We start from the raw sequence: 27990 nt of genomic DNA, 5'->3' as shown, positions 1-27990 counted from the left end.
ATGGAGAAGAAAACAATTCTAGAAGAACTTAAAGAAGTCACAACAGAAGAAAAAAAAATATCACCAATTAATTACAAGAAAAGATTGTTCTGACGAAAGCAAACCTTTCTTATTATGAATATGACAAAGGGGTAAGAATTTTTTTTTTTTTTAAGTAAGTAAACTGTTCTAAGATTTTCCAATGTTGCTTTATTCCTCTCGTTTTCTTTTGTGAAACTTGATTAGACATTATGTGTTAGAACAACAGATGTACTTTGTTCTGAGTAGAATTATAGAGTATCAAATCCTAGTTTCAGTCCAGGAAAACACTTAGACACAGGATTAAGAGTATCTTTATTCAGAACAACTCTTACTGTTGTGCTTACCATTGAGCATCTGTTTCTGTCCTTCCACAGAGAACTTAAGCAAGTAATTAACATTGGCATATGTTTGCACATTGTCTCAAATAAGGATGTTTTCTTTGTTCAGGCTTCCCTCTGAACTGATGTAAATAACGCTTCAGAAGTTACTTGTATGAGTCATAATTAGTTAACAGAATCTCATCCCTGAGCTGCACAAAGCAGATGGTTAAATTATCCTTGTTTCCTAAGGAGTGATTGTATATCACAAAAGGATGGCTTTTCACTCAGAAGATCTCCCATTAGGAATGCAAATATATGTCCCAGGCAACTTGTTTTAAAGTTTTTGCTCCTTTTCATACATTTGGACTCCTCCTGTGTGTTACATCCCATTACAAAACTGCAGGGAAGCTCAGTGAGAATAAGCTCCATTGCCTTAACAACATTACAGATGCCACAGCTAGGCTTCTGGTTTCTACTCATGGTATTTTCCTCTTAATTCTTCCTTCTTCTTTTCCTCCTAGTCCCCCATTCTGCTCTGTACTCCTGCAGTTGCAGAAGATGTAGGGCTGTGTCCTGTAACTCTTGTAACTGACTTTAAAAGGAATTCGATCCATATATTAGATGCAGGTAGGGCACCAACTAAATGTCTTTACTACATTTGCTTTGAAGTTTAACAAACTTGAAGCTATGACTTATACAGCTTGAAACACAAAATTGTACAAAATCATCAAACTAGAATACTTTCTATTGTGTTAACATTATTTTACAGCCTGCTGTGTTTTGTCTCTCTTCAAAAAAAGGAAGCAAAAGGGGGTCAACTGAGAATGAGAAAATCTGATGTGTTGAGACAGTGAATCTTGAGGAATCCACACCTCCTGTGAGACAATATCCTTTTCAGGTTAGCTATGAAATTTGTTTCATTTCTATTTCATGTGAAATATGCCAGTCATCCTAAGGTTATACTTAGTGTTCCTGTCCTAAGTGGTGACACCTGATATTGCTGAGTGCTACTGGTTTTTACAGCAAATAGAAAATCAGTCCCTATTACTGAAGTTGTGACTTTGCTGAAATATTTTTAATTGACTGTGATAGAATACAGATCAAGTCTTGTCTCTTTTATGTTCAAAGGTCTATCGGATTTGTTTTAATATTTTCTGGAATATATATATCACTACACTATGTGATTACCACTTATTTTAAGGCAGAATTAAGCACTTTAAAAATCTTATTTTAATTCTCACTGTCTCTTTCCACTTCTTTTTCTTGGCCTCAATACCAAGTGCAGGATTTGATCCCTGACTGCCTGATTACCATTCAAATGTGCCACAGTCAGGAAATCCAAGGCTATGCCTTGTAACAGAAGATGCAGCTACTACATAGGCACTGCATATGTTGAAGAATTAAATGTCATGGGAAAGCCATAACTTCAAATTTGCTGCCTTTCATCTGTTTCAGTTGCTCAGCTCTGGTTCCTCCCAGAGCCTCCATCAATCTCAGTTCTATGGGCAGTGGGACATGCAGATGTGAGAAGTGGCCACAGATCCCCTTCTGGAGAGCCGCTGCCAAACAAACAGTGCCACCACAAGCATCAGGCTGCTAGAGTGAATAACAGGGTTGCTAAATAGCACATTAATTCATGACCCTGCAATAATTGCCATGCCCAAGAGCAACCTCATGAGAGATACTTACTATTTCACTGCTTGGTTGATCCTAGGTGTCATTTTGGTCTTCCTTTCCCTTCTCCCTCCTCCAGTTTTGTGGCACTGAATGACACATTTATGTTAAATTAATGTATTTATGCCAGGAGTGCATAATTCAGTTAAGTGGGGAAAAGAGTGTATGCTATAGTTACAGGATGGGGATCTTTTTTCTGGGAAACTATATCTCTAAAGAGGACTTTAGGATTATGATAGCTGAACACAAATTGGCAGTGTGATGCTGTGGCCAAAGGAGCTAATGGCATCCCTGGACATGGAAGAAAGCACATATTGAATAAAAGTACTCAATATGTTTTGACGCTACTGTGATCACCAGGAGAATATTGTGTCTAGTTGTGGTGACCATAATTGAAGAAAGATGTTGTAAACTGAAGCGAGGTCAAAGGACAGACTTGACAATGATAGATTGGATGGACAACATGTTGAAGAGAAAAGCTCACAAGGCTCCATCATTTAACTAAATAAAGAGACAGGAAGCAAATTGATCAGTCATGTATACTTACCAGTGGGAGTACACATTTAATAACAAGAGCTCTTCAGTCTAACAAACAAAAGCAATGAAGTGGCGTTTGATATTCAGTGCAGATGACTGAAAAGCAATGTACCTGAGGGAAATGAAACCCTCACCTTACACAGACACATACACACACACAGCCAGCCCAGTACTAAATGTGATCCAAAAGCAAAGCAGATGTTAGCAATTACTAGGGAGGCATCAAACGAAGTTAGCAGAAGATAGGCTGAAAACAAGCAAAAGAAGCTGGCTGTTCGTATTGTGTAGCTAAGCTGTAGGACTACTTACTGCAGGATGTTGTAGATACTAGTTATTTGCTTAACAAGGCAACTGAACAAATTCAGAGAAGAAAAATACTTCTTAAATGCTATTAAGTATAAATGCATCACCTTTAGATCAGGATTTCCTATCACTCTGTGGCTGCCCTGAGCATAAACTCTGTCTCAGTACTTGTTGCTGGATGCTGTCAGAGACGGGTTCCTGGCCTTGGTGAGCATTCGGTCTGTCCTTGTGTAACACGAGCCAGAAGCTGAAAGGTGGATGTGGAATAACTGAAGTGGAAAGGAGGAGTTTACATGTGGGCTATAAGGTCTTTTGTACGTAGAAGGTGGAAATATCTAGAAATATTCGATGCTGTCCTGTTTTTCTGCAACCTTGCTTTAGGACACAAACCACTTTGGTTAAGGCAGTACATATTTATTGTTTATGTTATTTACATTTACATTTACATTTATATGAAGTACGAAGTATTTATATGAAATGGCAATAATATAAGTGACCTCTGAGAAACATTACTAAGTTGTGGGAGTTTGATGTGGGTCCACAAAACCTATTTTTTTAGTTCCCATCCCCTTCTCCTTTTCCCTTCTGCATAGTAACATACTTTCAGACAGTACACTTTCACCATGCTGGCTTTGCCAACCTCTTCCAGGTTGTGTACAAGGGTGGACTTCTCTATGTCTGCGCTGCTAATGAAGAGAGCTGGGAGCAGTGGCGTGCAGGTTTGCATAAATGTAACATTATTCCTTTGTGTACCAAAATATTCAAATAATGTGAGGACATATAGGAAAATGCTCCTGCCTCATCATTTTGTGCCATTCGTTGTCACTTGTTTGTAGTCTCTCTCATACTTCATCACCAACGGGTTGAAATGCATGGTATTTTCAAGAATGGGTTAGAAATTTTAAAGGCTGAAGATTTCAGTGACAAATAAGACAAAATAAAGCTTTTTTTTTTTTACTTTTCATGTGCATTTTTTAATCTTCATCATACGTTCAGCCTTTACTGATGGAGATTAATAGAGCACAACCATTCCTGATGTGGCTAGTATAGCACTTAACTGCATGAATGCCATTTTAATAACCAATACTGATAGTGCATTTTCCTTTGTATTTTCCTCTTTTTTTTCAAGGACATTTCTATTGTTTTCAATGAAACAAAATCATAGCCATGCAACACATAAGTTATAAGCAGAGAACTGTTTCCCTGCATAACTCCAGTGAAGGCAAAAACCTCATATTGAGTAGGGCAGCCCTCGCACATTCTGGCCATTGTAGGAACAAAAATAGTTGAGTTTGTGTAAAGGAATATAAAGATAAAGATGTGACCAGGATGTGTGTCTGGCACTAGGAGTTGATAAGCACTCTGGGGTCCCATGGTTTGGTGCAGCAGACTCTATTGATCATAAGGAACATTTCTATTTTACAGCCTGTCACATTACTTTTGGTTTCTTTGTGCTTTTCAGAAATTAAAGACAATTCTGATTTACTAAACAAGTACCATAAAGGATTCTTCATCAATGGGAGGTTTCTTTGTTGCAAGCAGACCTGTAAAGCAGCCCCTGGATGGATGATTTGGGAGAAATGTAACGTGTTCTTTTATTTGTTTATTTAGTCTCACTGATGTTTTTCACAATATTACCATATCACATGGACACTTAAGGCAGTTTAATCAATATAAAAGCTAATCTACTTTCACCTTTTCATGTATTTGCTAAGCTCCGTTTAAAATCATAGCTGCTATACATTGTAGCTTATAGTGTAATCCGGGGAAATAATACACTAAATTATATCTGCTGTGTTTCATCAAAAAATTATTGAAATTTTTACCTACAAAATAAACTAGGTGATGGAATTATTTTTCTCATTATTATTTCTCCACCTAAATTGTAGCATTTTGCTGTAAGATCTTTCTAGTGATGAGATCCTATAAGCTGGATGGGTAGGAACAATAGAAGTTCAGTGCAAGAGTGTGTATGAATGAGTGTAAAACAATACAGTTTCATAACTAAATAGAAGTAAAACTCTTATATTAATATATAATTATATTAATATTTTTTTTTCTAAACACTGTGATTTAACCTGCAGCATTTTAAAAATTTTAACATACTTCAGGAAAGTATTTTTTGTAGAACTTAGTCACAAATATTTAGGCATTTTAGTTCTTATTTGTAAAGACTGAGAGAGGAAAATTTGTAAAGTGGCCCCCTCCTAGGTTTCACATTTTCAGAAGGGAATTCCCTCACGTCTGTGTAGATGCTTAACAGTGAAAGGCCACGTTTGGGAGAGGGAAAAACAGTTTATGAGTATTTGGGCTTCAGCCTTTAAAAGCTCAATTATTTGGAATGGTAGAGCACTGGTAGATCCCCTGCTTTGAATCATGATCAAACCTTGGTCTTAAGCATTTACAGTCACAGTCAAAAAAGTATGAATGCAAAAGTTAAATCCAAAAAATGTAGGTGTAAGCAGTTAGGAACCTGATTTATACCTGTGAGACTACCTGTAACAGGCATTTGCTTTTGCAAATGGAAATTAATGATATAGGCTTACCTACTATTACTACAGGTTTCATCAGTATGGAGCACTAAATAATGTGTCACAACACACTGTGACCAGAAATCAGTGGTCGGCTGATTTGTAACAGTAATTTGAATAGCTTCATCTAACTTCAAAACCACTTGGTACAAAAGCAGATAAGGCCATGGAACCCCTGGTCAGTTGCAAGGACAAGGAAATACCTCATTACCAGTCATGGGTGGCTTAGCCAAGAGAAGAACTTTAAAGATAACTTTGGTATATTGAACACTTTGCTTATGTCTGAGATAATAATACATGCAGGATAATGTGCTGTATCTACTCCTCCTTTGTTCCTAAATAAGTTCCCGAGGTTGCTAACAGAGATGTGTGGGGCATGGGGAGATTGTCTGTGCAGGGATGACTCCAGACAGCATCAGTCTTGTAACCACTGGGTAATTAAAGCAGTATTTCTTAATCACTGTTTCATAGACTAAAAGTATCAACGAAACTATTTCAAAAACCAGAATAAAAACAGAATATTCCTTCTGTATACAGTCAAATAAGCTAACAGAACTGTGAAAACCACAGAGCTAAATACAACTACAAATTTCCCTAAATTTGTATTTTGACATAGATTAAAACAATGGTTGGTTGATGGGATTTTTAAAGATATTGAGATAGTACTTGAATGAAGAGAAGGTTGGAAGTAAAGCAGATCAATACTTCAGGGAGGTGAGATGTTGTCTGTCATGGTGCTGTTGCTGTCACTGTATAGATCTGCCAGTGAGAAAGCCTCAAGAAATAAAGTCTTACTTAAATTCATGGTTTTTTTCCTTAGTTCTCCCTCTCTTCCAGATGTGACTCTGTGTTACATAACTGGGTGTGTGAAAACACTGCCTCCAGTCCCTCAAATGCTGGTAGCTGAAAAAGTTTTAGTATCTGGCTTCAGGGAAAGACCTGGCATCCAGGTGGTAGAGAGGACTGTGGGTGGAGAATTGCAAAAAGCCACTCACTGGAAAGTGGTGCAGACCTCTAATCTGCAGCGCGGCTTCAGCATCCATGAGTCCACCAACATGTCAGAGGGAAGGACTCATCTCCCTCTTCCATGTGGCAAACTGGGAAAGTCTCAGCCGCTTTCTGTTCACTTTAACATGTTGGTGGCAGTACTGGCTACAGCCCTTGTAGGGATGTATTTTACTTCGTACACTTTTCTCCAGTGGAATCAGGGAATGCCATCAAAATTGGCTGTCTAGTGCTTAGGAGGTCCCTGCTCCTGGAGATGCCAAAAACTCCCCTCCACCACCCTCTCCAGTGAAAATGGTACTTGGAGAAAACATTGTAACTGAAGATGTGAACAAATATACCTGCTTTGCATGGGTGAGAAATGGCAGATGAATTGCATTTATGTCAGGCAAGTCCCAAGCTGTGCGATTCCACTGAGGTTGGGTCAGGAGTACAGATGCTTGCTTAGCCCAACTTTACAGAGTCAGCCCCTAAGTTAATGAATTGGGAAGTGCATCTGAGCTCTTCATGTGGTCTTGCCTCTATCTTGAGTTTATATCAGACAAAACCCCAGGAGTGTGATGTTCCTTCGGCACCCACTTGGCCTTACTGTTCATCTGAGAAAGTTAGGCCTTCACAGACCCAAAGAGAAAAACAGGACACCAGGATGCCAAAAAGCACTACTCATGCTCAGCTCAGCCTGAGTCCTCTGGTACAGCAGTTGCTTGATGAAGAAGGGCAATAGTTGGCCAGTTTAAGAATAAAAGCAAGACTGAGAGATCTGCTTCTATGCTTGTTTCCTCATCTGTCTCCTCCTGTACAAATACAGAAGCAATAGTGGTATCTTTGACCTTACTTTTACTGCCCAGCTTAGTTATTGAGATTTGAAGGTGTGAAGAAGGTAACAATGACGAGAGAATAGAAGAGAACAAAGTTGCTTAAGTTATGATGTTTTTATCTCTTTAAAAAATGACTAACAGTATGGTCTGACTGTGTATTCACACATCATTACCCTAGCATCCTCCAAATTAAACCAGTTTGGTTTTCAAATAATAGGATTTTTACATCTGTATTTCCTGCTTTATTTTAATTTCTCTTCTGTTCTGTATCTTTAGAATACAGTCTGGATCTATTTCCTAGTCTCTCTGTGTTAATCAGAAAGTAACTTAAAGCAAAAAGAAAAAAAAAAGCTGGAATTTTTGTGTATACAGTTGACATGAACAGCCAGAGCTTTAAGAAACACATAGATTATCAAGAGACAGAAGATAAAATCACGAGAGCTGTAAAATGGAGCTTTAAGGAAAAAAAAAAATAAAGCCTTGGAAAGAAGCTATGAACAAAGAAGCTTTTGACATTTTTTTCTGATAATTTGAAAGTAACAGCTTTTTGAAAATGCAGCAGCATAACTTGTTTTGAATGTTGTGGCCTGTTTTGCCTGGCTTCCATCAGGAGATGCTTTGTCTATCTGGAGAGATCACCAGTCATGCAAATCTGCTGCTGAACATGCTGATTTCTGCTAGGCCTTTATGATTTATTTTTATCATCTGCTTGAGTTCAGAGAAGATATTTTGAAAGGGAAATGTAAAAACCAGGGACACGACAGTTTTCAGATGGGTAGTTCTAAAACATGTTCAGTAAATGCAGTTATAATAACTACCACATCTGGTTAGAACAACTTGACTTCATTTTCCCAAGCCGTATGATATAATCAGGTTAAGAAGGTTAATACTGACTTCTCATGGTGAGGAACAGCCTATATTTAGTCACAGAGCTACCTCTGTAATCTCTCAGCACATTTTTATTATGCCCTTTCATCAGCTCAGTTTGATCATCAAAGGTACCACCATACCCTCAGTCTTCCTTCCACCTACCTCTCAGTCCTTGTCCCTTATCTCTCCAGCCTCTGCAAGTCTTGCTCCCTTGCTTTCTTCCCAACCGACCAGAGGCATTACTTTTGCATGCAGGCAAAACTGACCAGAGACATTACATTTTTGCATGAGGCATTACTTTTGCATGCTTTCGTCCTGCACCTTTAATGCCTTTCTCCCTTTCATTGGTTCAGCATTATACCTCCAGTCTCCCACAGAGGAGCTGGTTCCTAAAGAGTGATGCCATTACAAAGAACAGTGAGCACAAAGGTCCCTTCATGGGAACCAGTGGGCACTTCCCTTGTGCTTTGATAACAGGAGGAAGCAGAAGCTTCCTGCTGGAGAAACACTTCCACCTCTGCTGGTGCCCAGCATCCGCTATCTTTGCAAAAGAAAATGGTTTATGTAGGTCAGACCGATACTGCAGTTGATCAGATAGAAGTCCACTGAGTGTACACATATATCTTCTCATTATTATGTATTGGACAAGTTTTATGGAAGCTGAAGAGACCCATCACATGCTTCCAGCTGTACAGTAGGGGTGCAGTTCTGCAGATAGTCCCCCATATACATATTGCAGCTGAATCTTAGACTGCCACCTACGGCTCTTTCTAGACGACAGTGTCACAGTCATCAATATGAAAACCACAGTCATACCACTGCCAGCATAAAGGAAGTAATAAGATCTTCTCAGTTACTGTTAGGAAAAGCTCTGGGGCTTTTAGCCAGTGCTGGAAATGGAAATGCTGTATATATGAACATAAATCAGGACATTAATCTGTACCAGGTACAGATGAAGTCCATCCAGAATATTGCAACAGACAAAAACACAGCCAGCAGTGAAACCCAAAGGGATGCAAATCTGATGTGCTCATCTTTGGCCGGTTCTTTTCCCTGACAGGTTAGACAAAGAAAAACTCATTTCTGTGATAATAATTCTTTATACCATTTACTTTGGTTAATGCTTTGCAATTTCTTCTGTTCACGCAAAAAAAAAAGATGAAAGCTCCATCAGAAGATGACCCTTTGATCATTCCACAAGCAAAACACAGGAAATTAAAAAAGAAGAATTTAATCTCCAAAAATTACTGAGGCCAAATGTCAGAGGTGCACATCAGCTCATAAGCACATTTACTGAGTATCAGCTTGCTGTAACATCACTAGATGTTTTAAAGAGAAAACTGCTTAATCCCTGTATTATCATTTTCTCCATCTTTCTGACAACTGCAGGCAACTCTAGTTCTGTCATTATTCCACAAGGCAAATGGGCAGTGTAAGACTTGAATCCCGTCTAGCACAGGCCCTCAAAGCTATAAGCTCCTTTTCATCAAAGTCAAGTATGACCAACAGGAAGCACCCTATTGGGTTCCAGTGGTGGTACGTGATTAGTAACAGACCTTCTTCTAGTCAAATGAAGAGCGCTCTGCTGTGAGTGATACCTCTTTAAAGAATGCGTATTTCTGCTGGAGCTCAGTGAGATCAGATTGACGCTTCATGTGTTTGGAGGAAGAGATCATATGTGTCTTATGGCTCAGTGGATTCAACCACGCATTCACTTGGCTCTTTGGTTTCTCTTTGTTTAGATTAAGTAAAGAAATGTCAACAAAGAGAAAACAAGCAAACATACAGTGCCATGGTCACTTGGACTTGATTTAAAGGAATCACAGCCTGCTTCAGGACACTTGGCATTCTTGCACTACAGCGGTTTTCAATAGGTGGCATTTGGAGCCTTTTCTCCTAAGTCTTTGTTATTTTCCCTCATCATTTGCTGTCAGTGTTTCAAGTGTAGTTTTCTCTGCTCTTAAAGAATGGTGATGTCTGGATTTTCTCAGTTATGCCATTTCCCTGATTTCTAAATGCATTTCAGTGCCTTAATTTGAGATGCTCTTTTGCTCATGATTTGATTGATGTCACCAAACTTTAATGCCAAGCTTCTTATCCGAGTCATTTGTGTAGACCTCTTCATCAATCAGTGATGAGAGGTAGACACTTCTGTAGGGTTACATATTTCACGTGAAGACATGGGTCAAAGCTAGGTCAGATGAATCCCGTAGTTACGTACCTACATTTGCTTAACTCTGCATAGGGAAAATTAGGCACCAAGGAGTGGGATTCCTTATACCAAACATGCTCAGCAGAGAAACATCAATAAAACATGGTAAGGAAAGGGAATGATTTAGAATTAGCATAGCTTTTTGCTTTCAATGATTAGTAGTAACAACTGACTAATGCTTATTGTGCTTCATGGTAACATTACTATTGCTCAAAAGCCATTCAAGAAACCAAAGTTATTTTATAATTCTGTGATGGGGTCTTTTGATACAACAGGATATCATCCCACTTAGTTATAGTAAAGCATAATTTGGTCATGTGCTGTCCAAAGCATGTGAACTGCAACAGCTCATTAAGTAGTATCAGCTTCAGATAGGTGGCAGGCTTTTGATACAAATCACATCTATCACATAATTCTGGCAATGAGAGCTTGCTATTACAGCAGTGTCAGCCTCCACTCAGAGTTACTTGCTTCTGCTGTCATTATCAGGGAACTTGGTTCCGTTCTCACCTGTCTCACAAATGTGGACAACAGTATCTGGGCTGTGTTTCTAAATGGATGAGGAAAAAGCTGCTTGTCTGTGCCCAGCTCCCTGGTTTTGATTAATTTGCCTAATATCATTCTACATGTTGAAGATACAAGTTGTCGTGGTTTTGTTAGTGAGGGGGGGCCTAAGGTGGTAGCTTCTGTAGGAAACTGCTAGAAGTCGCTCCCCTTTGTTCAGTGGACTCGGCCGGGCCTAGGGCGGACCCACTGCTGGCCAAGGCCGAGCCGATTGGTAGCAGAATGTCCCGTGATAACGCCTCTGCGATAAGGTATTTAAGAAAGGGAAAACAGAAAAAAAAAAAGGAGAAGAGAAGATGTGAAGAAGCTGAGCGGGGGCAGAGGCACAGAGGGGGAGGCGCAGGCCTCATGGGCCTTGCAGGCCTCACCCTCTGGCCTCTCGCCAGGCAGCCGACTGGGCCCGACTCGGTCCGGCCCGGCTGCAAGAAGTGAAAAGGAGATGAGAAGTGAATAAGATGTAAAAAAGATCCTGAGAGACATCTACCAGCCTGTTGTGAGGAACGGCTACAGACGCCAAGGTCAGTGAAGAAGGAGGGGGAGGAGTAATGCGGCTCCTGGCCAAGATTCCCCTGCAGCCTGTGGTGATGACCATGGTGGAGCAGGTTGTCCCCCTGCAGCCCATGGAGGTCCACGGAGGAGGAGATCCACTTGGAGCCCGTGAAGGATCCCGTACCAGGGGAGGTGGATGCCTGAAAGCGGCTGTGGCCCGTGGAGGGCCCGCTGGGACAGCTGTTCTGAAGGGACTGCACCCGTGGAAGAGATGACCCACGCTGGAGCAGTTCCACAAAGGACTGTGGCTCGTGGGAGGGACCCCATGATGGAGCAGGGGAGGAAGTCGGGAGGAGTTCTTCCCCCGACCATGAAGCAGCGGCATGAAACAACATGTGATGAACTGACCGCAACCCCCATTCCCTCTTCCCCCCTGTGCCGCTCAGGGAGGGGGAGGTAGTAGAGATAATGTTAAGCTTGGGAAGAGGGAGGGGTGGGGGGAGGTTATCTTGTTCTCTGTCTCATTATCCTGCTGTTTGTAGTAATAAATGAATAGTTTTCCCCAAGTCGAGTCTGTTTTGCCCGTGACGGTAACTTTAAGGATTTCTCCCCATCCTTATCTCAAACCTCGAGCCATTTTTCCTTATATTTTCTCTCCCTGTTCTCTCGGAAGGTGGGGGAGTGAGAGAGAGACTGCGTAGTCTGGTCCCGATCAGGGCTGAACTACGACACAAGTGATCATGTGTATGTTGTGTTATTTTTTACTGTACGCTGTGCTGCGTCTCCTTATAGTTTAATTTCCTCTGTCATCAAAGGCGGAAGCACAGAAGCCTGCCTCAAGTGCTATCACCAGACAAGTCAGTTCTGAATGTGGCTGTGGCCCAATGCAGCTATGAACCTGAAGGAAATTCAGCTATTCAGCTGGTTAGAAGCAATAAATACTATGTGTTGCAAGAGGAAGATTCTGACAGGTGGAAAGTAAGGGATTTGGAAGGGTAAGTACACCCTGCAGAATACTTTTGTTCCATGATCACCGTCTTCTATATATCTCATCTTTGTAGACTACACTGCAGGCAGTTGTGGTACCTTTCAGGATCTATATTAGAATTGTTAGTGAGGGGGGGCCTAAGGTGGTAGCTTCTGTAGGAAACTGCTAGAATTTGCTCCCCTTTGTTTAGTGGACTCGGCCAGGCCTAGGGCAGACCCACTGCTGGCCAAGGCCGAGCCAATTGGTAGCAGAATGTCCCGTGATAATGCCTCTGCGATAACGTATTTAAGTAGGGGAAAACAGAAAAAAAAACAAACAGAAGATGTGAAGCAGCTGAGCTGGGGGCAGAGAGGGGGAGGCATGAACCTCATGGGCCTTGCAGGCCTCACCCTCTGGCCTCCCGCCAGGCAGCCGACTGGGCCCAACTCGGCCCGGCCCGGCTGCAAGAAGTGGAGAGGAGATGAGAAGTGAATAAGATGTAAAAAGGATCCTGAGAGGCGTCTGCCAGCCTGTTGTGAGGAACGGCTGCAGGCGCCAAGGTCAGTGAAGAAGGAGGGGGAGGAGTAACGCAGCTCCTGGCCAAGATTCCTCTGCAACTCGTGGTGAAGACCATGGTGGAGCGGGTTGTACCCCTGCAGCCCATGGAGGTCCACGGAGGGGCAGAGATCCACCTGCAGCCCGTGGAGGACCCACGCCAGAGCAGGTGGAGGCCTGAAGGAGGCTGTGGCCCGTGGAGGGCCCACTGGGACAGCTGTTCTAGAGGAACTGTACCCCGTGGAAGAGATGACCCATGCCGGAGCAGTTTCACGAAGGACTGTGGCCCGTGGGAGGGACCCCACGCTGGAGCAGAGAAGGAATGCGAGGAGTTCTTCCCCCGACAATGATACAGCGGCGTAAAACAATGCATGATGAACTGACCGCGACCCCCATTCCCTTTTTCCCCCCTGTGCCACTCGGGAGGGGAAGGTAGTAGAGATAATGTTAAGCCCGGGAAGAGGGAGGGGTGGGGGGAGGTTATCTTGTTCCCTGTCTCATTCTCCTGCTAATTTTAGAAATAAATGAATAGTTTTCCCCAAATCGAGTCTGTTTTGCCCGTGACAGTAACTTTAAGGATTTCTCCCTGTCCTTATCTCAAACCTTGAGCCGTTTTTCTTTATATCATCTCCTATTCTCTCCGAGAGTTGGGGGAGTGAGAGAGAGACTGCGTAGTCTGGTCCCCATCGAGGCTGAACTACGACACCTTAGCAGCTTTTGAACATTGCTCTAGAAGCCTCATTGTTTTCTGTACAACTTCATTTTCATTACCGTCCTTGGCTGCCAGGTTGAGTAAGTTTTACTACAGTCACTGCCTAGTATACTAGCTAAGATAGTATTCAGTAGTCTTAATTTTGATATGTGCCTGAAGAAGGGCTTGTGTACACAGAAGCTATCCATTTTTACCCATTTTTTTTGTTTAAGTGAAACAGAAATGTTGCCTCTCTTGCATATGCAAACCACCTTTCGACCGACGGCATTACTATTGCAATAGCAGCATGGGAAATCAGTGGGAACTGCTGAGGCACGAATCACTTATCACTTCAGTCTGTCCCCAGCTGTAGCACTACTTTTCCACAAAGACAGGGCACCCCATCCTGCATAGGGTTTAATTATTCTCTTTGAGTTTCACAAATGAAAGAATCCCCTTCAGCAACTTAAAATACAGTATTTTTCAATAATATCCAGCTGGGGCAGAAAAGAGAGTATCTCCCCAAGTTATCAAATGAGAAACAGCGTTAGGAGTACACTGGAGACAAAGGCAGAGCAACAAACAGGAGCTGCTGGGAAGAGATAAAATTCTTTGCTGTCTCATGATGGATGCTAGCTGAGTTTGATTTTATGTACTTGATAGAAATGTGTAAGGGAAGAATTTTTGAGCTAGGGAATGCCTAAACTGGTTTGGAAGAGAATGATATTACTTGATCCACTCATAATTCACTGATTAAGTTTACAACTACAAGGAAACCAACAAATAAAGCAACCTTAACTTAAGGTAAAGTGTCTGCACTTTATAACTCACAGGATTGGCATACTGTTCTGGGTGAAGAATGCAGTACACAACCCCAATCACTCACAATCACTAATAAATTAGTAAGCTGAGACATGCTCTTAAATGCCCTCACGGGGCTGTTTATGGCTCTGTAAAAGCATATGACACAGGCAGCTCTGCTTACAGAGCCTGAGTTGAGGGCTCCAAGATGAATGAAGAAGCAGAAAGAGATCAAGAGAAAGGGAAGACTTTTACAATTTTTTCTTTGGCTTGAGAAACCGAGACTTTTGCAGTATTTATTCTGTAAGGACAAGTCACATATATGTCACAGCACAACCTTTAAATTCTGCTTGAAAAAACTTGTAGATCTTGTTTTCCTGAGTGTAGTAGGAACAAACATCAGGAGTTACTTTTTTCACCTGTTTTCAGGTACTCTCAGTTTTCTTCTCACTCTAGTGAGATCTGTGTTAAATAAACTCTTCCTTTCTATGTCCATCCATATTCAAATAGACAGTTTATTCTCTCTGTTTATTTTTCTGATGGGCACAGCAAATGCCCTTACAAGTACAGAGGCCCGCTGGCCCCCATATCTTAGGTGCAACATGCCATGCTGACAGCTGTTTATGGTGGTAGGTCAGCTGTCCATGTTCACTTAGCTTAGCTTCTCAATTTTATCCGACATTGTGTTGGGAAGAGTGCTGAGATTACCTATTGACTTTCTGCATTCGACCTTGGATACTCCACTGGTACCCATTAGTCACTGGCATCCTTCATCACAGCAACTGAGATGGCATGTAATGATATTGTCGAACACCTGCTCCAGTCTTCCATCTGATGAAACTCATGGCGAAGGAACAATCCATTTCAATGACTAGCAGAGAGTACTTCATTGAAATGTAATTTTCTAAACCAGATTACCTCTATATTTTTCTACATGGTAAGTACAAGCAGAAATGTTTTAACCATGAGCATTTCTGTTAGTGGCCTTCTAAAAAGTGACTCTCTGATTAATCCTTTCTTCCTACTTTATGTGACAAAATTTAAAATACAGTCATGTACGATAGCTAAACTGTGAACTGTTTATTTTGCAGGAATGAAGGTTTCGTACCGAGCACTTACTTGAGAAAGTTATCTTTGAATGATGAGGAGCCAAGGTGAATCAATAAGCAGCCATCTACTGCTTAAATGTTTTCCTTACCACTCTAGTAAAGATTAGGTGATATTTCTGGAATATTTCTCTTTTTAAATAACTTTCTGAGTACTACGCTTGAAGTTTCCTGAAAGGTATAGAATCAAATACAATTTGTCTTCTTGACGCATACATTAATGCAAAAAACATCAGTTGAGAATCCTGGTTTCATTTGAATCAATAGGGTTTTGCCACTCACTTCAATGATGCTGGGATTTCAAAGTTTGTACTCTTATTTCAGCATTAAATCAACCTTGCTAGCACTCTTGGGCTCTTGTATGCATGTGAATGGTCCAGTACAGGGTAAAGGGAGTCCAGGTCTGGCAAAGTGATACATCAGACCTATCTTTTCATTTTTAGCAACGTGAACACAACATTGTAAGCATTAAATGTACGCCTAAGTAATTGAATGACAAATTCACAGCACCATAACAAATTGTCTTACAGTAAACCATACTGGACAAGATTCAGAGGTTTCCTTAAAAAATCCCTCCCTACTCTTATAGTATCCTGTCAAAGACAGCATAAATAAGAATCACTATTATTTCTGCACAAGAGATTATTTCTCTTTTTTTTTTGTCACGCAAACTCCTTCTGTTGTCTGTCATGCTAAGAATATCTATTTGTAAAGTCTGGAGTTGTGCAGTTTTGGAAATCTTCTATATAAATGTTGATAAGGTAGATGCAATCTCTTCATAAGGTCACTAATGGGATATGTAGTTTCATTGCCTGTTACAGCATGCACAGAGAGTGTTTGGCTTTCCAACACATTGCACAGTGGAGGGGAAAGGCTGTATCAGTGTTTACCAAGTCACAAAAAAATCCAGATGATTAAATATGTCTCAATTTTTTTAAATATTCACCTTGGACCATGGCATAACTACTGAAAAAACATGTGTAGCATGACTTTTAACCCAAGGAAGGTATTTTTCATAACTAGCTCTTCACAATTTCAGCACATTCTCTCGTCTTTGCAGGGAAAACTCCAGTGTCAGCGAGCAGACATTGGCAGAAACGCAGAGTATTGCTAAGCATGAGTGAGTATACAGAGTATGTCTTCAGGAGAACCAAAATATTATTTGGGTACAGATTGTCTTTCCACTATACATGTCCCCTATATCTAGAGCAATGGTATCCTATGTATGGCTATCCTAATAGTAACAGTTACAAATATTGTCATCAGCAACATCATTGCTCACAGACTTCCAAAGACATGAGTGTATTTGCTTTCAGATAAAAAAAAAAAGTAATTTAGACGAATAAGTCTTGTATGCTAAAGAGATAGTTCATAAAAGTGAACTGCTATTAAAAAGGCTTTATTAGAGCTCTGTGAACTGATCTGACATAGCATGTTTGGCTTGTTTCCTCCATTTGGGATCTCTCAGTTTACTTAGATATTAGGACAACGAGAAGGTTCAAGGTTAGAGAAGAATTACACACCTCCCAGCTTTTAGGGAGACAGCTGTGTCATGGTCTGCAGGAGACAGAGCAAACTACTTCTAGTAGAGCTCCTGGCAGAGCTTTAGGGTGGCAGGATCTTCGTCTAAGGAAATACTGCAAGAAGTCAGAGTCACAGAGTAGGCCTAGATATTTTGGGGTGAGGAGAGCCACTGGATGAAAGGAAGTAGATGGGAACCAGTGATTTTCCTTTTATCTCATGCCCTAAACTCACACATGCAGGACAAGCCCCAAGTCTACCCTCTGGCTATTAAAAGCAGTTTTGCAAATATTTACAATGTCTGGCATTTTTCATGTGTCTGCTGTGCCTTCTTCAGAAATCAGCCTGTGAATAATAAACTCAGTATTTCTCTTTGCAGTTGGTATGCTGGTAATATCTCCTGTGCCCAGTCTGAGCAGCTGCTCTGTCAGAAGGTCCTACATATCCTTTATTGCTTGTATATGAACAAGCATGGAAATGTTTCTGTCTGTTGTCTTTGCTATACTGCGTAGCTAGAGGATGCTGATGCTCTTCAAATAGCTGTAGTATTAGAGTGCTAGAAACTGTTGTGCTAACTTGGTGTCAATAAACAGGTGTCCAAAAATGCCTGGATGAGTTAATGGCTCTTCTACATACATGAACAAACGATGCGCCTCTAAAATAGGCCTGGAAAAAAGCCACACTGAGTGCATTTCCCCTCAAAACCCTGCTTTTTGGTTTTATCTCTAAGTCTGTGGTGTTTCCTCCAGTGTGGCTCTTTCTGCAGGTCAGCCTAGAATCCTCTGTGATGGATACACAAATGTGGAGTAAAAGAAGTTCATCCAGACAAGCAGGCAACCCTGAGCAAACCCAGTGTTGGCTGAGCCACTGAGTGTTGGCTGGATGCAGCTGACTAGGAGCAAGGATGGATGTCACTGTAAGACTAGTCAGGTGTACAAGTCTTTACAGCAGACGGCTGCAGAAGGACTTGTCCATGTACTTTTCTGGAGGAGACCCAGCCTCAGCCATGCTTTGCGCTTGAGTGTGCTGAGTAGACAAGTTTTCCTCTTGTGGCTTGCTGCTTTCTCACAGGCAGTCGTATTTGTCCTCAGCCACTAAAAACTTTTATATAACCCGACTATTTGGAAGCTGTGATTCAGTGTCCTTTCCCTTACACGTCCACCATAGGTTCAGGAATGAAATTCCAGTGTGGAAAATCACTGGAGAAAGGCAGTGATCTCACAGTCCCAGAAGATGCTGGATACTCCTGATTCCAGTTAATTTAAGAGGACATGAAGTTTCCTTTGAACTTCACAGCAGTGAACCTTGGCCTGTATGTGAGGTGCTATAAGTCTGCTTTCCTCCCTGCAACAGCCATTCCTAGCACTTTCGAGTGAACTCCAAAAACCAGAATTTCCAGCACAGTGTGATAAGCCATCAACAGAAGTAAAACTGGATAGTGAAAGTTAGGACTGGAGAACCACATAAAGACTAAAAATAGTCCAAATATAATAGAGTGCAGTGGAAATCTTTCTACTTATTCAGTAATTCAGAAATACTGAAAAAAAACCCTCAGTCTAATGCATTATGTAAAGGAACTGAGTGTGGTGGATAGAGCTCTTATTCAGACAGGATGTATGTGGCCGTGTTTGGGTCTTATAACGTGTACCATTTCTGGAGGGCACATGAAGAAGGGGATGGGGTTAACAACTGTCCATCTCCCCATTTATAAATCTGTATCTGCAGACCAAAACAAAATTGCAGACTACTTGCTTCCTGTCTGGGCTGGGGTACAACTCATCTAATTTTAAACATTTACAGTGGGATACCACAACCATTTACCTAGACTCTCTTTTTAGTGGAGAGAAATAAATATTTCTAAGGCATAATTCATTTTGTCCTAATGCAGTCCTTAAAGGAGGTCAGATGTCCTTTGTGGACATGACCATGTAAAGCCTGAAGTTCACTGACATGAATCCCAACCTCATTGTTCCTTGGGGTTTTTTTGGGTTTTTTTTTTTTTTGTTTTGTTTTGGTTTTTTTGTATTAGGGGAAAGAAGGTGCTTTTATTGTTTGGAAATCTAGCCAAGCAGGAATGTATACTGTGTCTGTATTCAGCAATTCAGCAAGGTTCCTGAGTGAGTATCCAAATAATGTGCACCTTTTATATGAGTGTGCTATCGGCATTCTGCTTGGTGTGGCTGGTCAACAACGAAATCTCTGCATTGTGTTAAAGGTGAACCTCAGCCCATTCAGGTCATATTAGTTATTTGAATTCATACATGGCAGTGGCTCCCTGAACAGGGGAACAGAGGTACAGAACTGTCTCATCTAAACATAGGCATGTAACATGCCTAGGGGAATAGTGGAGTCTCAAGAGCGAGAGAGAAGGAAGGGAAGGAGAATAGGAAGGGGAAAGGGAAAGGGAAAGGGAAAGGGAAAGGGAAAGGGAAAGGGAAAGGGAAAGGGAAAGGGAAAGGGAAAGGGAAGGGGAAGGGGAAGGGGAAGGGGAAGGGGAGGTTTTCAAAATGAAATTTAGAACCATTGCAATGGCAGTGTATGAAAGTGTTTTGCTCTAGATGTAACTGTTGGCAGACAAGTGCTAACCATCAGACTATATTACAGTATACAGCAGAAGTCTCCAATGTGCTAGGAGGTACTACATATCCAGGTGTAAAGGAGGGGAAAGCAGACTGAGGAAAAGTTAACAGTATTCCTGGTGACATTGACTGCATATTTTGTTATTTGGTCAGCTGGAGTGTTGCAGTTCGTTCAGGAACTAATCTGTTACCACATGGGCTGGAAGGCACTTTGCAAGGCTTTGACATGTACAGCACTTTGTGATGTTTTTCAGAAGGAAAAAAGGAACAGTCAGACATTACCATGTGCACAAAACCCCTGAGAACAAGTATTACCTCACTGAAAATTACTGTTTTGGATCAATTCCCAAGCTTATACACTACCATCAGCACAACTCAGCCGGTAATCCATATGCTCTTTCTACTTGATTGACTTTGGCTTAGGATTCTGGAATTCTCAGAGTTATGGTGAATCTCTTCTAATACTGAATACTCTAAATATTAAAACATCTTTTGGAAGAATTTGGATGGAACTTGATCTAACGTATTCACAATTAATATAGTTGCTTTCCTTTGCTGTACAGGGGTTTTGGGTATTGTACTTGCAATAATTGCAACACCAATACTCTTCTTGCAATACCTTTGCTGGACTAGCCCTTAACCATAGAAAATTTTCAGTCTTCTGGAGTAATGCAGCAGCTGCTGAATATTGCATATTGAATGTCTGTCATTAGGATGGTTGCGATATGGGAGGGAGAGGGAGGTATTAGTTTCCCTGTATTTTGTTTGATTTCAGAAGACTCATGTATATACTGTGACCTTTAACAGGTTTTCTTTGTAGGCATGGTGACAAGGCTTCGGCTTTCAGTGTCTGTGCAAGTAAATAAAGTCCCAACCAAAGCTTCATTAGGAAATGGTATGAAGATAACTTTCCTTTTTGAAACTGGTGTCAGTCTTGGCCACCAATAAAAGAATAGCCAGAAAATAATTATTCTTACTGCTTTCAGGCTTGCAGGAGGTTACAGGATCTTTGAGCTCATTGTTTGGTGGCCATTTCTGTTTGCCCATGCACAAGACAATGTGAGACTTTGAGAGGGATGGTCTTTCATTCAATAGCTTCTTCGGTAGTTTCTTCTGGTCTAGTATAACATTGAGACTTTATGGTTCTGTGAAATAAGGTATCCCTTCCTGCAAGCACATCTAGTCTACATTCAGGACAAGGTGAATGCAAAGGCATTTTATGTCAACTTTCATGTTGCGCTCTTTTTAAGGCATTTTGTGTCAAGTTTTGTATCAACTATGCAAGACCCTGCGTGCTTCCTTCCCCAGCACATCCAAGCCATGGCCATTCTTTCCCTTTGCCACATAACCTGGCACAATACTTGTTCTCCAGTCCCCTATATGAAAATATATCATAATTTGATATGTAAATCTTTTTCAAATCTATTTATAACAAACAACACTTGTAGAAAATGTAGTCTCCTTTCACAACTAAAACACAAAAGTGAGAGACAAGTGTGTTACTTCAGTGCTGCATGGTTCTGCAACCCTCTAGAGAAAGCAACACATTGCATGAGGGGGATACCACACCTGCATTAGTCTTTTTTTTTTTTTTTTTTGCTAACAGAATTTCTTTTGTCCCACCAGGAATCTGGGAGCTGAAACGAGAATAAATATTCCTACTGAGAGAGCTAGGGAGTGGTCAGTTTGGAGTGGTGCATCTGGGAAAGTGGAAGGGTCAATATGATGTGGCGGTAAAGATGATTAAAGAGGGAGCAATGTCAGAAGATGAATTCATAGAAGAATCTCAGACAATGATGTAAGCTATGGCATTGCTTAATTATTTGGAAATAATGATGTCTCCAAACATTAATCAGTAATGTATAGCACACAAAGAAAAGATAATTTCCTCTTAAAAATAGCATTAAGTAACGGTGAGTACATTAGATGCAGGCTAAATAGGTAGCCACACAGGATATTTGAAGTATTACAAAAAGAACTTAACAAAGATTGATAGGATCATCTACAAAGTTTTCAATTAACATCTCTTCCACAACTTCAGAGATTCCACATATGTCACTTAAAATCATGCTTCATTAGCATTTATACAGAAACAGTTAGAAAGCTGTTCCTGGCATCCTGAAGGTAGGAAATAGAGAAAGATTAATAACTGAAGATAACTGAAATATGAACCTGAAAATTGAAGTTTTAGTCTCTGACTCAGAGAGGCAAAGATGTTAGAATTTCCAGTGAAATTCCATGAGATGGTAAATGAAGCATACAAATTCAAGAATATTTTGGATATCTTGTATCCTGAAGGAATGCACTACATTCCTGTCTGTTAACTAGCTGATACAATCAGGATTCTGAATCTGAAAATTTTGCAACATGGTTTTAGTAGAAAACCTTGAGGTCTAATGTCCACTTCTCCACCTCAGATCTATTTTCTCCCACTATTAAGGCTGCACTTTTGGACTGCCAAATCCTATTTCAGTTTTTGACTACAACATTGTCATTTCATCAATACTGAATCTTCTTTTTATTGTCATCATTACTCAGTTTCAAAGTAGTGAGCAGAAGGACACTCAGTTCTTCTTGAAAAGGAGTATTTGAAGTCTGAGGTGGACTATATCCAGTTTCAATAATTTATTTCAGTACATTCTATCGATACTTGAAGAACAAAACTTAGGGAAATGCACAATAACCTCTATCTATTCTTTCATTATTTTCTTTTTTTCTTTATTTCAGGAGACTTAGTCATCCCAAACTTGTTAGACTGTAGAGTGTATGCTCAAAATCATGTCCCATCTATTTTGTGACAGAATACATGCCTAATGGCTGTTTGCTTAGCTACCTAAGGAGTTATGGGAAGGAACTACAAGCCCTCCAGCTTCTGGAAATATGTTATGATGTTTGTGATGCTATGGCATTTCTGGAGAGCTGTCAGTTTATACATAGATATTTGGTAAGCTATCCCAGGGGAGAAGTGGAACAGGGAAAGTAGGGGGATGACCGAACACTAGGCAGTCCTACCCCCCATGATCAGCCACAGCTGCACTGGCTCTCTTGGCACTCACCCCAAAAAGCGCTGTGGTTCTCTGAACAGAGATGGCCAGCTGGCTCAATACAAGGCAGCTCTGGATGAGCAGCACTAAAGCGATATGTAAACAGCACTGCCCACAAGCTAACATGCCCTACTTTAGCGCTGAGCTGACAGGCCCGCAGCACAGCACACTGTGCTGCCTGCATTTATGGGCTCTAGCCTCAAGGATTTGTGCACCACTTGGCAGCACAGACATTCAGTTGTAAAATTAGTCCACCGGAGTAAAAGCTTCTGTCCAATGTTGCTGTAGTCCTCCAGGAGAAAGAGGTGCAACATTAAAGATCTGGGTCACTTGGATTGTTTCTGATGAGTTAGGGATTTACCTAATTGGGAACTATTTCTCTTACAAAACAACTGTGAACACTACTAGGATAAGCTGGAAGTTACTCTGGTGCTTTGCAAGAACAGAACTTGAAAGTCTGCAACTCCCTAGGTCTTTTAAATACATTTTTCTGCCAGTTTTCAAGCAAGTAATTTCAAGTTGCTTTCAATGAAGGGATCAGACCTTTCAAGGACTTGGACCCAAAGTTTATGCAAAACTTAACCTTCAAGAATTCTGACTTTGGGGAAATAAACTGTGATTTTATTGGCCTATTAAAAGTGAACCTAACCAATTTCTGCTGTATTGTGCTTCAGAGTCAGTAGCCGTATTTTGCTTTCTAACTGTAGACAAAAACGTGTTGAATCATTTGTGACAAATGTGTTGGATAACTGTACAAATTTGCTTAATTTTCCAATAGGGGTGCAGTCTTCTCGAGTAGCATTTTGAATGTCTTGTTGATGTTTTCAAAGATTTGTCTTTATGTGTAAACAAAGTTGTTAAATCCATATCTCAGCAATTTTCACAGTCTGATTCAGAAATCAGGAATATCGGACAACTTAGGTAGCAGAATTCAAGTTTCACTTTCCCAAAAACTGACTGTAGACTATGGGAAAACAGAAATAAAACGTGAGCTTGCTTTCAGGTTGAAGACTGTAGATGCAAACTGTATCACGGAAATTAATAAGCATGCAGGCAGAGAAGACAGCCTTAGATAAATATTATCAAGTGATCATTTACAGAACTAGGCTTATATTGAACCTTTCATAAACCAGGCTGTTCAAATCACCTTTCATTGCTCCACTCTGTTTATAGTGCATTGCAAATAATCCAATCAATGTTTTTTCACTTTTTTATGCCTTGGTAAATTCCAAGACTACTGAAAAGGACCCTGGAGTAGGACGCAATTTGAAAGACGGGGATTAGTTTCTGGCTGTGTTTCTGGTTTTTAGATGAATGTGGGTTTCTTACTTCTGTTTCCTCAATGTCCTTATTTGTAAAGCTGAGATAATGGTAAAGAATGTTTTTCAATCAATAGTCAAAAAGTGAAATAAGAGACCTACTTACTGTTCCCTTACAGTTCCAAACTTAATTGCTTCAATGAAAGCAATCAAATTCTTCATTATTCATTGAGATGCTAGAGGATAAAAATTATTATCAGCAAATTACCAAGATATTACATTATTTGCTCCTCTTTGTACTTTTTCCACTCATCTCTTTTCTCATTTCTCTACTAAAGGCTGCTAGGAACTGTTTGGTTGACAGCAATCTTACTGTGAAAGTATCTGACTTTGGGATGACCAGGTAAGTAAAACAATTGGGAGCCTTCTGAAGCTATAATGTTAGTGTATATATAGTTTACTGGCATTGGTCAGCTTGTAATTGGCTGGTAGTAAAGTTAAGGCACAGCGTGTGATACAGTTCTTTTTGTCTCTTTTCCATTAATGACCATAAACTGTGATGGAGTTGGAATAAAGTCATACGTCTGCCTAAAAGAGCTCATGTTTAAAGGCCTAAGAGATTTCATTACTCATGTTTGTTAAAGAAATCTTGGAGTTTACTTTGTATACAAGATTTTCACCTAATTTGAAGGCCAACTCTAATAAGTTGATACCAATCTGTTCTATGGCTTATAGCTAAGGCCTCTATCAGGTATACTTCAGCAATTTGGGATTCTGCCCAGGCTTTTCTTAGGAATGTTATGATGTACAGGAAAAAAGCAATAAATAGTATTTCACTGTAACTCAGTCACAACCCAGGCTGGTTCTTGCCTTGTAGGTATGTTCTGGATGACTTGTATTTAAGTTCACTAGGAACCAAATTTCCAGTGAAGTGGTCAGCACCAGAAGTTTTTCATTACACCAGATTTAGCAGCAAGTCAGATGTATGGGCCTTGGGTACGTACAGAATTTGACATATACACATTACATTTGGATCTCCTCAGTTTCCTAAGTGGAAATGTTAGACATATACACACTGCAGGAATGTAAAATGCAGTTACAGCTTGTGTTCTTGTTTAACAGTTTTATACACCCAAGCCCTATCCTCTTTGGAATTTTTTAGCCCTGTTGTTTTTCTTTTAGGCACATAGAAACCCTGCCTGCTTCCCATTTCCTTTTATGTGTTTAATATGGTAAAGTAAACTGTTGGCAGTGGAGATCAAACAGTATCTTTGGTGTATCTAGACCATAAATCTCCGATGCCCAAGTCAAAAGAGCTTTTCTGTTAGTCCAGAGGTCAGAGTGGACTCTGTGTATGAGCCAGCTGTGGAAGAGCTGGGACTCTGTATCTTGGCAAAAATAAGATGCATTTGCAGATCACTTTCTACCCAGGAATTTCAAACATTTGATCTTCCACGTTAGGGGTTTTCAAGGTATGATTTACAAATCCCTGGAATCTGTTCAGTGTTTCTAAGAGTCTGAAAAAGGTGTCAAAGGAAAGGGAGCCTTTTGTGAACAGGCTTAAATTCCACTTACTTGAGTTTGCTCCTCCAGTAGGAAAATTTTGGCAGCTGTCAAGTTGATGAACGATTTGCAACCCACTGTTCTTGACATGGAATAATAGTGAATAAAGCAGATGAAAGTGTTTCCAAATGCTACGCTGCTTCTTATGTTTAACTTCAGCTAGTTTCCCAATATTAATGCCTCTGGCAGAGAAACAGCTCACTCGTGCCCATTACAAGTTGTTTATAATATATGAGATTAAATCATAACTTGGATTTTCTGGTGATACATTTTCTTTTTGCTCTTATCGATGAAATCCTGGCTCCAGGCTTTATTGTCATTAACTTCAATATTGGCATTAACTTCAATGAGAAACATTATTTTTCCTCAGAAGGTCTTTTCTCATTTTAACACTATCCATGGATGCAGTGGAAGCAAGGGGAGAGTGGGATCCATCAGACCTTGTTTGTTTGTTTTAAACTAATGTGTCTTTAATTCACTAAAAAAGTGATCTAATGTATTCATATCCTGAAAGCAGATGTCAGAGAACAAATAGCCTTGGCTTTTTAATGTTCTCAGCAGGGAAAGCTGGGATTCAGGTACTATTTTATTCTGATCCCACTGTGATACTACAATGCTCCAGCCTTCAAAGTGAAGGGAAGCCAAAGGTCAAGTAAATTTATTTAAAAAAAAAAAATTACTGACAGTATTATATATCATTATGAAATAAATATTGCACAATATTTTTTTTACTTTATGATTGGCATGATTATCACAGATGCTCAGTTACAACAAAAATCATTTCTTGCAAAGCTATCATTATGAATTCATAATTATTATATTATCCAGTGTTTCTATTGCTTCAGTATAATTCAGTTTTTATAGGTATATGTCGCTGACACTATAAAGCATTCAGAAATCTTTCTGATACCAAAGGAATATATATCCCACTCACTTCAAAAAATCAGTAAAAAATTTCTTATTATTTTTTCTATAAAAACATAGATACTTATAGCTGTCACTGTTTTTCCTTCCTTCTTTCTGTTTACACACACACACATATACAAGGGGATGTTTGTATGTATTTTGCAAAAATTACAATCCATGGATTGCTATGTCTTGGGCTTTGTCCCTTATTTTCCATATTAAATATATTTCATAACTAGCTGTATAATCTGACTTCACCTTCTACTGCAGTTGAGTCATTTTACATTTGGGTACAGAATCACACTTGTCAGTCATCTCCATACTTTCTTTGGAAAAAATTCTCTGTAAAGAGTCTGATCAGTTACATCTTGCGTGTGTGTCTTGTTTTGGGAAAAAGGGATTATCTTGCATTTCTTGATTTTCATTTATTGTCTTCCATTGCCGTGAATATTTTTGCAGGGATCTTAATGTGGGAGGTGTTCACTTTGGGAAAGCAGCCCTATGAGCTTTATGATAACATGCAGGTGATATTGAGAAAGTTCCTCAAGGATATAGACTTTATAGACTGCAACTGGTTTCAGACATCATCTACCAGATAATGTACAACTGCTGGCATGAGGTATGTATATCTGCACATGCAAACTGGAGGAAATTAAATAACCAGAGTCACTAGGAGTCACTGTTGGAAAATATACCTTATAAAAGCCATTTCTTTCTATATAGCAGTCTAGTTCAGGACAGTGTTAGTACAGGGCATAAAGGAAGATTGTCCCACTCCTTCTCAGAACCATCTATTTAAGCAAATAACAGTAAAATATCCTTCAATATCAACATAATATACAGGGTGAGAGTCTTCTCACCAAATTTTAATGGTTTAAAATTTGGGTACTGAGCTAAGCTAATTGTTTAAATTCCTTCCATAATTACAGGATGGTTACTGGTACCTCTCCATGGTCATTTACTTTTTCTGTCTTAACCACCATGGAACAAAAGCTACCTGCTTTCATATACAGGGATCTTAAACAACTAATTTAGATGAGATTTCTCCCTACTTTAGATAAATAATGTTGCTAGAAATAATCACACTTTTAGAATGGGAAGTATGTGTTACCCCATCTGTGAGTCTCCTAGGAGTTGTAAGTCAAATACTGATCATGCTCACTTTATTTTGAGAGATCTGTGTTTGCTGTGCCAAGAATTATCTTGATTCATTGTTCTTCTTCATTTAAATTTTAGTTAGTTGTTTGTGGACCATGGTTTGCGTCTCACCAGCAACAAAGAACTGTTCAGCACATTACTGGTGATACCATAAAATGACAGTGATATTGGGGGCTTTTTTAGCTATAACTGTCAGAAAAATGAGAAAAATAACTTATATTTGAGGACATGTTAATGTAAAGAAAGAAGATTAAACTATCATACATAAGAAAGATACAAAAAATAACTTTAATTTTCTTTACTCATAAGCATCACTGACTCTGAATTTCTGCACTGTAAAATCAAGAAAAGCTAATCCAAATTACAGTCTTGAATGATTTCAAAATTAAATAACCATACCCATCATCTTTGCTTCATTTAGCTACCAGAAAAGCTCCCTGCCTTTTATCAGCTCTTATAGTTTTTGGAGGCACTGAGAGAAGACAACAGAGCTTGA

General features: G+C 40.0%; 1 protein-coding gene across 1 annotated transcript; it reads left to right on the top strand.

The window, feature by feature from the left end:
* BMX (BMX non-receptor tyrosine kinase) lies at positions 1-27990 on the top strand. The gene is given in 17 exon segments (XM_086753976.1): positions 1-88; positions 91-131; positions 1111-1239; positions 3505-3574; positions 4318-4437; positions 16525-16597; positions 17365-17419; positions 19015-19094; positions 19819-19946; positions 20385-20459; positions 21191-21362; positions 22292-22508; positions 24206-24270; positions 24745-24863; positions 26796-26869; positions 26872-26955; positions 27916-27990. Coding segments are annotated over 17 exon segments (1665 nt in total).

The sequence above is a fragment of the Chlamydotis macqueenii genome, chromosome 1 (assembly GCF_036417535.1).
Source record: "Chlamydotis macqueenii isolate bChlMac1 chromosome 1, bChlMac1.mat, whole genome shotgun sequence".
Classification (NCBI taxonomy): domain Eukaryota; kingdom Metazoa; phylum Chordata; class Aves; order Otidiformes; family Otididae; genus Chlamydotis; species Chlamydotis macqueenii.
Note: the sequence above shows the minus strand (reverse complement) of the source record. Positions and strands in the feature narration are given on the sequence as shown.